At 39.0% G+C, this 15819-nt stretch overlaps 1 protein-coding gene across 25 annotated transcripts in view; it reads left to right on the top strand.

The window, feature by feature from the left end:
• Window positions 1-15819, top strand: part of LOC127979107 (microtubule-actin cross-linking factor 1) — a 164005-nt gene that overhangs the window by 75885 nt on the left and 72301 nt on the right. For all 25 annotated transcript variants that reach the window (XM_052584264.1, XM_052584279.1, XM_052584278.1 and 22 more), the window contains 18 exons: window positions 2084-2250; window positions 2357-2469; window positions 2594-2700; window positions 2813-2932; window positions 3633-3728; window positions 3998-4125; window positions 4210-4303; window positions 4641-4795; window positions 6294-6714; window positions 6920-6997; window positions 7367-7528; window positions 7827-7931; window positions 8639-8734; window positions 8819-8944; window positions 12892-13044; window positions 14545-14699; window positions 15418-15544; window positions 15635-15818. In XM_052584264.1, coding sequence (XP_052440224.1) covers window positions 2084-2250; window positions 2357-2469; window positions 2594-2700; window positions 2813-2932; window positions 3633-3728; window positions 3998-4125; window positions 4210-4303; window positions 4641-4795; window positions 6294-6714; window positions 6920-6997; window positions 7367-7528; window positions 7827-7931; window positions 8639-8734; window positions 8819-8944; window positions 12892-13044; window positions 14545-14699; window positions 15418-15544; window positions 15635-15818 — 2587 coding nt within the window. The remainder of the gene's footprint in view (window positions 1-2083; window positions 2251-2356; window positions 2470-2593; window positions 2701-2812; window positions 2933-3632; window positions 3729-3997; window positions 4126-4209; window positions 4304-4640; window positions 4796-6293; window positions 6715-6919; window positions 6998-7366; window positions 7529-7826; window positions 7932-8638; window positions 8735-8818; window positions 8945-12891; window positions 13045-14544; window positions 14700-15417; window positions 15545-15634; window position 15819) is intronic.

Below are 15819 nucleotides of genomic sequence, written 5' to 3'. Positions count from 1 at the left end.
TGATGCTCTAGGTTCTGTATTCGACTGAAACTGTCTGGCAGTGCCAAAAACACAATCACAAATGATGTACACATACATTTTGTCAGCTATTGATTTTTTTTCTCTCTGCACCAGTGGGTTTGCTTCAAATTTGTGTCTGTTGCCTGCCCTCCCTTGCCTAGTGCTCCACCTGTACACTTAAGATTTATGGCTGGTGGAGAGGGATTTCATGGCCTCATTTCGGACATTCCAGTAGTGTGCTAGCTGCACTTGGTTTATCAAAATCTCAATATTAAGCATACCCAAACCCTGACTGTTCATGCTTTTTCAGTGATGTCTACCTAGCTATTTTCCTGCCAGTGTACCAGAAATGCAGCATTAATGTGGATACGAAACAAGCATGCACACACCCAGAAATGCACATCAAAATGTCAGTGGTGTGTATAAATGCAGTCTTAATTATCTCTCACCATAGAGCAAACTGTCTTCTGTAGAGTTCAGTACTGTATGTGTTGGTTGCAGTCATGATGGCATGCAATTTGCGGAAATATTTGCTATCTGTATTTTTGCTTTCCTTTCTTTCTATTACATACTATTTTATTTTTTTCTTTCATGACACCACTTGGATAGTTTAGCATGGTAATATTTATTGCAATGTTAATGTGTTTCATCTTGCATGTAGTAAGTACCTACTACTGCTAATACATCCAGAGACATGCTGCTGTGAGCATGAAATAATGCTGCTGCACATATAACATATGAAATAACGCCCATAGACAACATACTTGAAATTACCCTGTAGAAGATCTATACAGGTGGAGCTGGGGATGGTGGAGGCTTTCTGAAGCATGATGCAACTGCAACACACAAGTACTAACCAAGTTTTTGAATTTTGAGCAGCAAGCAATTTATCGGTGTGTGACATCCAGCGTTTCAAGACAAAACATTGTATTTACTTTTAATGTGTGTTGATCTGGTAAATATGTTGATTTAGATTTTTTTTTATTGGTTGGTTTTGCATTTTGTTTTTGTTTTTTGTCTTTATGCTATGTTGTATTACATACAGTATGCTATTTTTTGTTGTTTTATATTTTTTGTTTTGTTTGATTTCTCTTACTGTATATCACTTATTGCTTTCATCATCAAATGCCCTTTTACATTGCTGATTGTAGCACTTCCTTCACTATCATTTATGCCCACAATTTTTTTAATTCTTACAAGGCACATTGGTGTGTGTTCATCTGCCAGTAACATGCTTGTGTTGACTGTGAAGTAATTAGATTATTTAAGGGTTGCAGCTCATCACAAAGCACTGTCCTTACTCTATTATAATGTCACAAACTCTGTCATCTGCATTCTATTGGAAATACCAGCGTGTGTACAGTACCACAGTATGACCTGTCCACTGTTTTTATGACATACACAGCATGTCGTCAAACCCAGATTTATATCTGCTGTCATGGACGGTTCATCTTGAGGCTGATTTGACGCAAGTGTTCTTGTCAGGAAAACATGTAAGAGGAGGCAATGTTTAGGTGCATTTTTATGGCTCAGAGCCTGGATGATTGGACTAGCATTAGAAATCTGTCTGAGTTCACCTTCTAATTATATTTAGAGTAAGAGGCTTGGGCTAGGACACTTACTGTTCTTTTTCTGTATGTAACCAAATTTGCTCACGCTAATCTTGGTCTGCATTGATTTTGTGAAGATTCATTTGCTCTTATTTCTGTCCTATACTCTTAGAACTGTCTGCATTCATGCCAGAATTTAAAGTGCTCTTTGCTAGCTAGGCAAGAAAAGAAGCAGGCAGGGATGTGAAGAGCAGCATATGAGAGGAATGACAAAGGAATACAGATTAGAGCCTGGCACAGACAGATACTGCAGATACTGACTCCCTTTGTCAAGAGGAAGAGCGAGTGAACGTAGAGGAAAAAGATAAGTGAAAGGTCCATGGCCTAGCTGTGGCCTACAGAGGCTAGCCCTAAAAATATATATTTGCAAACTAGCAATGCTCAATTTCTTTAGTGGAAGTCTGACGTCAGTTCCCCTTTACATACAAAAACCATGAAGTCTAGGTACAATGTAAGCTCTTTCTATTCAACAGATTTCTGAGATCTATGTGAGCGGTGAGTCAGGTGACCTCACGGCAAAAGAGAAGCTGCTACTATGGAGTCAACAGGCAACAGAGGGCTACCCCGGTCTCCGTTGTGCCAATTTCTCCTCCAGCTGGAGCAATGGACGCTTGTTCAATGCTCTTCTGCACAGATACAGGTTCACACACAAACGCACATTAAAGCATAATGAATTTTCAGTTTAAAAATACAGACGAACATTAAGGTATGTAACCCTCATGATCTCATGGCATTGTGATTTTTAGGCCAGACCTGATTGACATGGAAGTGGTTGCGCAACAGAGTAACCGTGACAACCTGGAACAGGCCTTTGAGATTGCGGAGTCGTTAGGTGTAACGCGACTTCTAGATGCTGAAGGTAACATTGCTGTCGTATCTGTCTTCAGTTTTCATCCATTCTACATATAGGAAGTTTTATGTGCAAAAATCCATTTGTCTTAGATCATCATTGGCTAAGACTTTTTATTCTCTCTCTACATCAGATGTTGATGTGCCGTCGCCAGATGAGAAATCTGTCATCACATACGTCTCCTCCATCTACGATGCTTTCCCCAAGATCCCAGAGGGTGGAGAAGGCATTACAGCTCATGTATGTTCACTTCACAATGCACTCACTCTCTTCAAGCTGTACCTTCTTTCTCTTATGTACTTGGCTTTCATTCTCGTTCCTTGTTTTCTCTCACATGGTTTCTGTTGTTCAGGAGGTTGACCAGCGATGGACAGAGTACCAGTCTGGCTTCTCTTCTCTGCTGCAGTGGACCAGGCAACACACGGCCCTCATGGCCAACAGGAGCTTCCCCCACAATCCTGTGGAACTCAAGGTAAGAAACACAAGGGAAGGAGAAGCTGAGAGAAGAGAGCTGGATTTCACGAAGAAGGGAAGGGTTTAACTCTAGGTCAACAATAAATGAATGTTTTCATTTGGCAAGAACACATTTAGATCAAAGATGCCATTCATAATGTTCCAAGAGATTGTTCTTTCTGTTCATCAAATAATTCTGAAAAAAAAAAAAAAATAGCATGGTTTCTGCATAAATATTAAGCAGTGCAAATGTTTTCAACATTGCTAATATTAAGAAATGTTTCTTGAACACTAAATAAGCATGTTAGAATGATTTCTGAAGGATAATGTCACACTGAAGACTGGAGTAAAATATATAAATATAAAAAACAGTTATTTCAAACTTTATTCATATATTTATTACTGTTTTTATTATATTTTTGAACAAATAAATACAGCTTTGGTTCTGATTTCGAACAATCTACATGATTTCAGTAGAGTTTGATGTTAAATCATCCAATACTTTTCGGTATTGAATAAAAATGTTTATTTAAAATACATCATTATTTATTTTATGCATTCTAGGATTGCTACAATTTGGCTAAAGAAGTCTCTTACAAGGCAGCGTATTCACTCAAACATCCATTGTGTCTGGAACAAACCTGTGATGCCTTAATTTGCTAATTACAATTTGTTGTGTCCTTTACTTGGCTGTTTACCAGTAATGTTGTCATCCCCAGGCACTTTACAATGAATATGTCCACTTCAAAGAAACCGAGATCCCTGCGCAGGAGAGAGAGAAGAGCCACATCGAGCACCTTTACAAGCTTTTGGAGGTGAGATAGACTGTTACGAAGATAAAAAGAGAATGACAGAGAGAGATTGAGGCTGACCTTGATTCTGCAGCTAAATGCAGGCGACACTGTTCACAAGAGGCACAGTGGAGCTGCACATGAACAGATTCAGGCTAATGTAGAGTGCAACACTGCCATGTGGGAGAGGTGGAAGACTGAAAATATAAAGGGATCACACATGCACACACTCAGAAAAACTAGGAAAGCTGCTTTTCATGTTAAAATGATTGATGTCTGTGGTTGTTGTTTAGGCTTGGATAGAGTTCGGGCGCATTAAGCTGCCTCAAGGGCTACACCCTAATGATCTGGAGGAGGAATGGGGAAAACTGATCCTGGAGATGTTGGACAGAGAGAAAGCAATGAGGCCTGCTGTGGAGAGGTTAGTGAGTCCACGTCTAGAAGAGATGATTGCTGCATTTAGAAGAGCTGTTTGAAAGGATTTTTTGATGCGTGTTGTTCTTAGGTTGGAGCTACTGCTACAGAAAGCCAATAAGATCCAGAACATGGCAGTAGATTGCGAGGAGAAACTCACGCTGGCGAAGAACACTTTGCAGGCTGTAAGTATGGGAGTAGAGTAGGATGTTAACTACTAGGCTAAATAGCACACAATGATCAGTTTTAATTAGAATTAAATATTTTGATTTCAGTATTGAAATAAACATAAATTGATTAGTACTACGTGCCTATTATTATCATATTGGCTGTTTATATAAAGCACATATTCTACATCCCTAATCCTACCCAATATTTAAACTTTACAACTACAAATTGGGAGTTTATTGAGGTAAAGGTCATAGTTAATGGGTTGTTAATGGCAAGAATTGGACCTTAATATGAACCTTGCTTGAATATTTAGCATTCAGAAATGTTTTGTGCTTCATTGTGTTTTCTCAGGACATGTCTCAGCTAGAGAATGGGCAGCCGGTGCGATGTGAGAATGAATTGGGGATGTATCTGCAGGACTGTGAGGCTTTAGTCAGACAGCTTCATCTTGACCTGCAGGTCCTCCGAGATGAGAAGTACTATCAAGTGGAGCAGCTGGCTTTCAGGTAAGAGAGAGAAAAACAGGCCACAGAGTGGAATTAGAGGCGAGAATGAAAATGAGTGCATTTCCATTTAAAATGTTTGGGCCTGTAAGATTTTATACAACATTTCTAAACATAGATCATTTTATCACATTATCACAGTTTATTTGCTATAAACTGATAACTATCAGCTGTTAAATTTTAATAACACAATTAGATAATACCAATTTAGGTCAACCATTTGCCAAGCAATGCTTAACTTTGCCAAGTCTGAGGTGTAAAAAGGTAACCTGGTAATACCACACTCTGCTACTTCGCTTTGATTCGTAGACAGAATCTGGAAGGGCATACTTGACAAGCGTTTACTTTCACATGGGGAGGCGCTTGTCTGAAGTTTTAAAATCATTGGTTACCCGTAAGCAAATCACATAACGTTTGGTTATGACGTGTGTTATGCGCCGGCTCACACTTTCACTGTAAACACAGGTATGCAGCAGGAAAAGAAAACCATAGAGCAAGTTTTGTTGGCTTTTTAACCTGATCCTCCGTGAGAGCAACCAAGGGGGACACAATCACAATTATTGCCTTGCTGGACTTTGGCCTCCCCAGTTTCTCGCTCACGATCAGTAACAATTGATAAATTAAACTTTTCCCAAAACCTTAACATCATCTCTATTCAAAATGTGAAACAAACACTCTTCTTGTTCAGGCTTCAGTTGGCAAATCCCAGGAATTTTCTCCACAACAGAGTGAATAGCATCCCGTGTCTCCATGTCCGCTGTCGTTTTCGATTTCCCTAAACTAAAATCCTAAACTCGGTGCTATGTCACGACTCTCAGCCCATCCTCTGTTTGTTGATTGGTCGGCTGTGTTGGAGCTGGAGGAAAACTGGGAGATGGTTTGCTATCTCAGACCGAGTAAAGAAAGCGATCTGAAATTGAGTGGAATTATGAAGTCTGGCATAGTCAGGCTAGTTAAAAAGTTGCATTAGCAATTGAAGAACAAAACATGTTAGCAAAATATGGTCAGGTCAAAGTGTCCGAATAATTTTTGATCACAGTTTTTTTTATAAATGTTATACATTTTAACTCCATTGTGTAATGAATCTTCTGGTATAATTTGTCACAGTTGACTTTATTTTGCTATCCTCACATAAATAGTGTATAAAAAAATATATAAATATAAATATCTGAATGTCTGAATAATCTTTAGTTTGACTTTATATTTATTTTTGAAAGAACTCCCTGTTTTGACCAAGGTTGTATTTAAATAAACAAAAATACATTAAAAACATTGTGAACTATTACGATTTGATTCATCTAATTTATTCCTGTGAATTTATTCCTGAATTTTCAGCAACCATTAGTCCTGTCTTCAGTGTCATATGATCCTTCAGAAATGATTCTAACTGGCAGATTTGGTGCTAAAAATGTCTAATTATGTTGAAAACAGTTGCTGCTTAATAATTTTTTGTGGAAACCTCAATACATGTTTTTCAGGATTAGTTTTTTCTCTCTTGTAGGGTGTCCTGTTTGCAGGAGGAGCTGGTCTCAATGCGCCTGCAGTGTGCCAGTGTGTACAGGAAGGGTCATTTCTCCACTGGGGGTCTGCTGGGAGAGCATGCGGGTCAGAAGGGTTCCTCAGGAGGTCTGGCTACGCTGGGAGCACAGACGCTTCTGGGTGCAGTGGGTGCTGCGGCGTCCCTGCTCAGACGGCCGATGTCTCGTGCAGACCTGGTAGCCATGTCATCATCTGAGGATGAAGGCAGTCTGCGCTTCATCTACGAGCTGCTGGGGTGGGTGGATGAGACGCAGGACCTGCTGGAGCGAGCCGAGTGGGGTTCTGATCTACCCTCTGTAGAACAGCACCTGCAAGAGCACCACATCATTCACACGGCAGTGGAAGAGCTTCTGAATAGCCTCAAAGAGGCTCGAAACTATGAGGTACATGAACTGTCACACACCTCTCACACAAGTTCTGATGTAGTCTCAGCAATGCAATACAATTTGTGACTGTGAAAAAATATTTAGGCCTGAGTAAAGCTCATGAATGGTTGTATGCAGGGTCTAGTGTGAATAGACTCCAGGAACAATACTGCACGCTTTTGCATAAGCAGTCATTTATTTAGTGATCTTCTCTCTCCCCCAGTCAAGGGTCTCGCCTAATCTACGTAGCAGTTACTCTGAGACTCTATCCAAGCTGGAGAACCAGTATTGCAAACTGCTGGTGAGTATTTCTGCTTTAGCATTATGCTAAGCAGGCATGTGTGAGTGTATTTGAGTTCATTATAGAGTGCATTATGGATATTACTGTTCTCTAATCTCATCAGGGTGTGACAGAGTGCGTCCTTACAAAAGCAGAATACTGAATGCTTGAGTTTGACGTGCATAAGAGTGCTGTAAAACACCTGCTCTTGACAATAAATCCACACCCACACATGTCTCCTTAATTCAACCGAATCAGTTTTCCATGAAAATCCTGCAATTGTTCAAAAGACCTGTGAGGGTGCTTTGCTGATCTCGGGAAAATCCTCAGACTGAGCGGTGGCCCGTGTCATATGGCCAGTGTTATGTATGTTGTTTTGTGTTGTCGCAGGAACATTCGTCATGGCGACTGCGTTGCCTAGAGAGCCTTCGAACTTTTGTGTCCCACTGCACTGAGGAGCTGATCTGGCTCAATGAGAGGGAGGAGGAGGAGCTGGCCTTCGACTGGAGCGACAGCAACACCAACATGGCTGCCAAAAGAGAGCAATATGCTGTAAGACTCATCATACTACCACTGGCCACTACATGTTCCTTTACTGATATTGAGATGGTTTTTGCTTTTTGACATACAAACGAGATTATCAAAAAACAAGAAAATGTAGGTGCGTTGGTTGTTTATTGGATTTTGGAATGGATTGGAGTGGAATAAGAATGGAAAAAGATCAATAAAATGCATTAACAAATCAGATGAGGTGATTTTTCCCTCCATTCTGACTTTGATGTTGTTACAGTTGGACATTACGTTATTTTGGTTTTGAGCAATATCTCAAATTCTCCTTACTCTCTCTTAGGAGATGAGGTCAGAGCTGGAGGTAAAACAGGAAGTGATGCACTCTCTCCAGGAGACAGCTGATCACCTGTGTCAAGAGAACCACCCAGCCAAGCAAACAGTGGAGGTGAGCTGTTATACCAATATGAACAATCTACACTCAACTGATCTAAGAATAGGCTGCATTTACACTGTAAATCATAATGATCTTTTGACCATATCCAATTTTTTTGAAACACATTTTTACATTAACTTCAGACAGAACTGGTATCCAATATCTGTGTTTACATTAATTCCCGGAAAAAAAAGTGTCAGTGATCACTTTAGTATGCACATGGAAGACCCTCGGGTTTTGATTGGCTGTTCTATTAAAATGATTTATATAATTCAGATCGAGTGGCCATTATTATTTACCAGCATGGACAACAGCTGTCATCTTTTGCAGCACAAAATCTGACTGAACAGATACAGACTGGAAAATAACAATAATTTTATTTTGTTATTTTATCTACAGCTCGAAAAGGTAGAGTTCTTATTTGAAATAAAGTAGCGCCAAGGTGATATTTATTTAAATTAATTCCAATGAATTAATGAGGGAGAGAGAGAGAGAGAGAGAGAGAGAGATTGGATATTTATCCAATTAAAATACTGCATATAGGATTATAAAATGATTGTATCTTATGCAGATTTTTGTGTGCAATATGTGTGCAACAAATTACAGTGTTTCAGATGTGATCAAAAATCTTTTTTTGTACCAGTGTAAAAACATAGTTGTATAACATAGTGATATCAGATTTAGAACACAGTCGTGACCTGTTGACCTTCTGATCACAGGCTTACAGTGCTGCCCTGCAGACGCAGTGGCAGTGGATCAAAGAGCTCTGCATATGTGTGGAGCAGCATCTCAAGGACAACACTGCCTACTTCCAGGTACTGAGTCAAGCTTTTCAATGGAATTGCATTCAGAATTGCATTTGTAACACAGGGTTTTAATGACATATTTTTGTTTTATAGTTTACGAGTGATGCACGGGACTGTGAAAGCTATCTGCGTCAACTACAAGACACCATTAAGAGACAGTACACCTGTGATAAGAACAGTAGACTCGGTAGACTGGAAGACCTGTTGCAGGACTCCATGGTGGGTCTTTCCTATTTATAAAAACAGCTTTAAACATATACAGGTGCTGGCCATATAATTAGAATATCATCAAAAAGTTTATTTCACTAATTCCGTTCAAAAAGTGAAATTTGTATATTATATTAATTCATTACACACAGACTGATATATTTCAAATGTTAATTTATTTTATTTTATTATTTTGATGATTATAACTGATAACTAAGGAAAATCCCAAATTCAGTATCTCAGAAAATTTGAATATTGTGAAAAGGTTCAAAATTGAAGACACTTGGTGCCACAATCTAATCAGCTAATTAATTCAAAACACCTGCAAAGGCCTTTAAATGGTCTCTCAGTCTAGTTTTGTAGGCTACACAATCATGGAGAAGACTGCTGACTTGACAGTTGTCCAAAAGACGACCATTGACACCTTGCACAAGGAGGGCAAGACACAAAAGGTCATTGCAAAAGAGGCTGGCTGTTCACAGAGCTCTGTGTCCAAGCACTTTAATAGAGAGGCGAAGGGAAGGAAAAGATGTGGTAGAAAAAATTGTACAAGCAATAGGGATAACTGCACCCTAGAGAGGATTGTGAAACAAAACCCATTCAAAAATGTGGGGGAGATTCACAAAAAGTGGACTGCAGCTGGAGTCAGTGCTTCAAGAACCACTGTGCACAGACGTATGCAAGACATGGATTTCAGCTGTCGCATTTCTTGTCAAGCCACTCTTGAACAACCGACAGCGTCAGAAGCGTCTCGCTTCAAAAAGGACTGCACTGCTGCTGAGTGGTCCAAAGTTATGTTCCCTGATGAAAGTAAATTTTGCATTTCCTTTGGAAATCAGGGTCCCAGTGTCTGGAGGAGGAGACGAGAGGCACAAAATCCATGTTGCTTGAGATCCAGTGTTAAGTTTCTAAAGTCAGTGGTGGTTTGGGGTGCCATGTCATCTGCTGGTGTTGGTCCACTGTATTTTCTGAGGTCCAAGGTCAATGCAACCGTATACCAGGAAGTTTTAGAACACTTCATGCTTCCTGCTACTGACCAACTTTATGGAAATGCAGATTTCATTTTCTAAAAGGACTTGCCAAAGCTACCAGTATCTGGTTTAAGGACCATGATATCCCTGTTCTTAATTGGCCAGCAAACTCGCCTGACCTTAACCCTAAAGAAAATCGATGTGGTATTGTGAAGAGGAAGATGCCAGACCTAAGAATGCAGAAGAGTTGAAGGCCAATATCAGAGCAACCTGGGCTCTTATAACACTTGAGCAATGTCACAGACTGATCGACTCCATGCCACGCCGCATTGCTGCAGTAATTCAGGGAAAAGGAGCCCCAACTGAGTACATGATCATACTTTTCATGTTCATATTTTTCAGTTGGCCGAGATTTCTAAAAATATTTTCTTTGTATAGGCCTTAAGTAATGTTCTAATTTTCTGAGATATTGAATTTGGGATTTTCCTTAGTTGTCAGTTATAATAATCAAAATTAAAATAAATAAACATTTGAAATATATCTCTCTGTGTGTAATGAATGAATATAATATACAAGTTTCACTTTTTGAATGGAGTTAGTGAAATAAGTCAACTTTTTGATGATATTCTAATTATATGACCAGCACCTGTATTACGGATTCTATTTTTATTTACTGAATAAGAATTCTGATTATGCTAAAATAGTACATACCGTATTTTCCGGTCTATAAGTCGCACTTCTTTTCATAGTTTGTTTGGTCCTGCAACTTATAGTCAGGTGCGACTTATTTATCAAAATTAATTTGACATGAACCAAGAGAAATGAACCAAGAGAAATGAACCAAGAGAAAACATTACAGTCTACAGCCGCGAGAGGGCGCTCTATGCTGCTCAGTGCTCCTGCAACTGTTAATCTGTTATGTAAAACATACCGGGTGTCCTGACATTTTATCCTACCTGTCAGATTTTCCTACCTGGGTTTACTGCGCGTGCGCACATCAATATTGCGTCCTTTTTCTCATGCTAAACAATGATATTTAATGTATCTGCAATACTGTAAGAGTAGGTCTAGGGTTGGGGTAGGTGTAGACTTTAATAAAATGTAATCTAATTGGTAGAAAATAATATTAACTGTTGGTTTCCTGTAGCTGTATCCCTTCTAGCTACAACCGCGAATATAACACATAATTACTGTATTTGCAGTACTGTAAGGGTAGGGTTTAGGGTTGTGGTAGGTGTAGACATTAATAAACCATAACTTTACAGTAGCATTTTTCGTTGTCAAATTGTACTACCCACTGTTTTAATTGGAGGTAGGAAAATCTGACAGCGTAGGACAAATCTACAGAACACCAGGCACCTATTCAGCCTGTTGTTCTGTGTACTATTGTGTACCGTTAGCTGAATAACTTGCCTTTCCAGATTACCTATATCTGTTCTTGGTCTTGGATTTTGTTAAATAGATTAAGTTACTGTATTTTCTGGACTAGAAGTCGCACTTTTTAGGTCTTGCGACTTATAGTCAGGTGCGACTTATTTATCAAAATTAATTTGACATGAACCAAGAGAAATGAACTAAGAGACATGAACCAAGAGAAAACATGACCGCCTACAGCCACGAGAGGGCGCTCTATGCTGCTCAGTGCTCCTGTAGTCTACACTGAGCAGCAAAGAGCGCCCTCTCGCGGCTGTAGACGGTAATGTTTTCTCTTGGTTCTAAATAAATGCGACTTATAGTCCAGTGCAACTTATATATGTTTTTTTCCTCATCATGACGTAATATTTCAGTTAACAGTTTTCATTTAATGTTTTCAGGAGTAAGCTACAGGAGCACTGAGCAGCATACAGCTCTTGGTTCTTGGTTCTAAATAAATGTGACTTATAGTCCAGTGCGACTTATATATGTTTTTTCCTCATCATGACGTATTTTTGGACTAATGCGACTTATACTTAGGTGTGACTTATAGTCCGAAAAATACGGGTACTTACAGTAGCTGATTCGGGAGCGCCAGACTGTCGTAGCAAAGTCAGAATTACATCCTCTCCTAAGTTCACAAAACGGGTGTCCATAAATTGCATTGCTGTTCTGTTGTAAGTAACATTAATCTTAAAGATTCCTAAATGCATCTACTTTCGGAAGACCAAATAAAGTGCTTTTGCATTCACCTAGATACACACAGCCTCTCCCTGACACGGCTGCTTCAACACTAACTGTTGCACTTACTGAAACCACGCCTTCTTTCTTTGCGTGAACATTTGGGCGGCATTACGCAAATATTTCCACATAGTGACGTAGACATGTGAGGGCGTGTTTGAATGAGCTGTTTTGGGGGGCATGGCAGTCTTAGGTTTGATTAAAGAATATCTCTTTGGATTTGAGACAGATCTTCTTTATGCACCATGAGCTTGTAACACTCCAAAGAGAAAGGAAAAACTGAAATCCCATTATATGACTTTAAACATTTGATGTCTCAAAAAAAAATTACATTTGAGATTTGGCATGTTTTCCATAATTTCACCTTTTGTAGTTCTGAAAAATCCTCAGCGGTTTTGATGAATTTTAACCACATGCTGATATGCAGTCAAGTTTAATATCAGATGTTAAATTCCTGCAGCGAGTGTAATGTTATTAGCTCTTCCTGTCGGCCTCCGCTTCCCAAAGTCAGAACTAATGACGGCCTTTCATTTCCCTAAAGCTATTGCAAAAGTCATTAATCTATAATAGTGAAAGAAAACAAATATTTATCATCATGAAAGCACATTTGTGTTGAGTTTAACACAGGGCAAGGAAATATGAGTATTAATGGAAGAAAATATTCTGATTAATGCATTTAAATATTTATTGAATTAAGAGTTTATGGAAGTTTATGTGTTCTGACTGAAAAAATTAATTATGGCCACTTATAATGCAACATTAAGTTACTCTTCATAATTTAGTGCTGTTATCTGTTTTGCTGCTTGATTGACTTTCTTACGTTTTATTTTTCAGGAGGAGAAAGAACAATTGATTGAATACCGCAGCACAGTGGCCAGCCTTGTTGGCCGAGCCAAGTCTGTAGTCCAGCTCCGTCCACGCAGTGCAGATAGTAACCTGGTCACCACCACGCCAATTCGTACCATTTGTGACTACCGACAAATAGAGGTATAACATGCTCCAGATACCTCACCATCACAATTTGCTTTGCCTTAATTTACCACATCTCAACCCTGCATTGATCTTTTTGCTCTTAAGAACTGAGCTAAGATCACATCTGGGAAATGAAAGTGATCCTAATTCAGTTTTTCAGAGTTTTACGTTTGTAGCCCACTCCTACCCCACCTGAACAGAAAGTATTTTAGCTTTTACATCACTAGCCAGAGTCTGTCCACACATATTTAGTCATAAACCGCCCAGAAGCTGTGAAGGCAAGTATAATGGGAAAAGCTGCCATTTACTAAAATATATCCAGAAGGTCTGACCTCTGTTTGCCTATTTAGCTGTTAGCAAAGAATTCTGGAGAAGTGGAGGTGTGGTATATCATGAGTGATGAACAGACATGCTATAGCATATCTAATCTGTTAATCTGAATATATGACGCTCTTCATTCAAGCATCGCATACTCTGTTTAAATGATGAAATGAGATGCTGTCGTTTACTGAATATTCATTTGAATGCAGAATACTCATAAACGCTCATACACTCTCCCAGCTGCGGCCCTGTTTCTTTTCCTGATCATATTATCTCAGTCAGACGAGGTCTGCTAAATGCCCAAAAGTAATCTTTTTCTCCCTCCTTATCCCCGTCCCACCCCCCTTTTCTCTGCCCTCCCCCACTTTTCCTCCTTTTCCTTTTTCCCTCCATTGATCCCCATCTTTCTCTCTCTGTTCCCCTCTTTTTCCCTTCCTCTTTATGTGTGTCTGCGGGGCTGGGCAAGGCCAACTCTCAGGTACTATTGCCGACCGTCCTCCTCTTCTGACCTTTGCTCTCTGGCCTGGTCCTGCACACAAGGGACCCCTGCTTTATCTCAGGCGTCCTGTACATTGTTAATGTGAAATAGCACATATCTATTGTGAATTTGGTGCTTTACCAGCCCAATAAATCATTTATATTCTATGGTGAGAGCATGTTGACTTGCGATGTCATTTTAATGATAATAGATTTATTAGTCACCAGCAGGTGGTAACCCTCTGTTAGTTTACTTTTTTTTTTTTACCAATATGTTCTGTATTGAGATGTGTAATGTTCTCTGTGTGCAAGGGATAGGGTGAGAGTTGAGGTGAGACACTAGAAAGTGCTCTCATATTTATTTGATTTTAATATGCTTAAATCACCGGCTTTCCGTTTTATGTTGCCTTGAGGGTTATTGATGACTTATTATTGATGAAAAAGATGAGTGCTTTTGAAAAAAATTTGCCAGGTCGGTTGTAAAGATATGTTAGTGCAGTAAGGCATTATTCCATGAAATTCATATTCCACGTATTTCAGCTCATATGAAGGCCATTAGCATTAACATTTTATTCCTCATCCTTTAGTTAATATTTTGAATCCCTTTACTTTTTAATCAACATTGACCGTCAGCTCAGTGTTTCAAATCCTCTCTCCCTTACCTGTTATGTTTTCTCCATCTATTTTTCTGTCTCTCCATCTTTTTCTCTTTCTCAGATCACGATCAGCAAAGGAGAGGAGTGTGTACTGGAGGATAACTCTCAGAGGACTAAGTGGAAGGTCATCAGTCCTACAGGAAATGAGGCCATGGTGCCATCTGTGTGTTTCACCATTCCTGCTCCTAATCAGGAGGCCATTGACACTGCCAGCAGGTACAGCACACGGAACCTCACAGCTTCCTTACAAACACGTTAATAAGGATCTCATGTACAAGTAGGAAGAGGTCTTCAGCAATGTGGTATATTTTCAAATTGAAACAATGTTTATGCTATGGAGACGGATTACACACATAAAATGTTTTCACTTTGGCCCAAGTAGCCACCCAGAATGCAATGCAGAATTAATTGTTAGCCAAAATAAAAACTATTTAAAAAAAAAGAAAACTCATTAATGGAAATAAAGCTGAAATTAAACAAAAATATTAAATGAAAAACATGAGTTAAATATTTAAAATGGAAAAAAAAATGTATTAAATGTTGGTTGAAGTACAGTTCTAAAATTACTCTAAATAGAAAATATAAAACAAATTAAACAAGACAAAAGCACATAAAAAAATTACTAATTGCATTAAATTTAAAATGAAAACTGAGAATATGATAATAAAAGCTCATTCAAAATATTAATAAAAAAAACAGTGGTACGTCCACAATATTAAAATAAAACGGGCAAACACAACTTAAATTTTCTTACGAAAATACGGTTTGGTTTTTATTATTTTATTTATTTAGAAAGATGAATTGTGCACTACAGCACAAAAACCAATTAATATTGCATACATTTTGTATTGTATTTGTATTATATTCTATTGTATTTTTTTATTGCATAATCAACTTTGTAAACTATGTAATGTGATTTTTTCACTTTCCATAGAATGGAGCAGATGTACCAGAATGTCATGTCTCTATGGCACCAACTGCATGTTAACATGAAGAGTGTGATCTCCTGGAACTACCTGCAAAAAGACATAAGAAATATTTCCTCCTGGAGTCTGGACACAGTTAGTTACACAAGTTTCACCAATTTCCCATATACTCCCTTATCACAGCACTATCAGAGGTTTATCATAAACATGTTTCTGTTTCTCTAGATGCGCTTGCAGGCTCCAGCAGAGAGGCAGCAGGCTTTAGACAACCTTGAAGCCCACTTGTCTGACTTCCTCACAGACAGTCGCGAGAGCTCCCTTTTCACTCCAACTGAACGGCGTGAGCTAGAGAGAGAAGCTGAGAACTGCCGTGAACATTGCCAAACACTGCGGGTCACTTTGGAGACAGG

This window comes from Carassius gibelio, chromosome B19 (genome assembly GCF_023724105.1).
Source record: "Carassius gibelio isolate Cgi1373 ecotype wild population from Czech Republic chromosome B19, carGib1.2-hapl.c, whole genome shotgun sequence".
In the NCBI taxonomy this organism is placed as follows: Eukaryota; Metazoa; Chordata; class Actinopteri; order Cypriniformes; family Cyprinidae; genus Carassius; species Carassius gibelio.
This window is presented reverse-complemented; position numbering and strand designations above follow the sequence as displayed.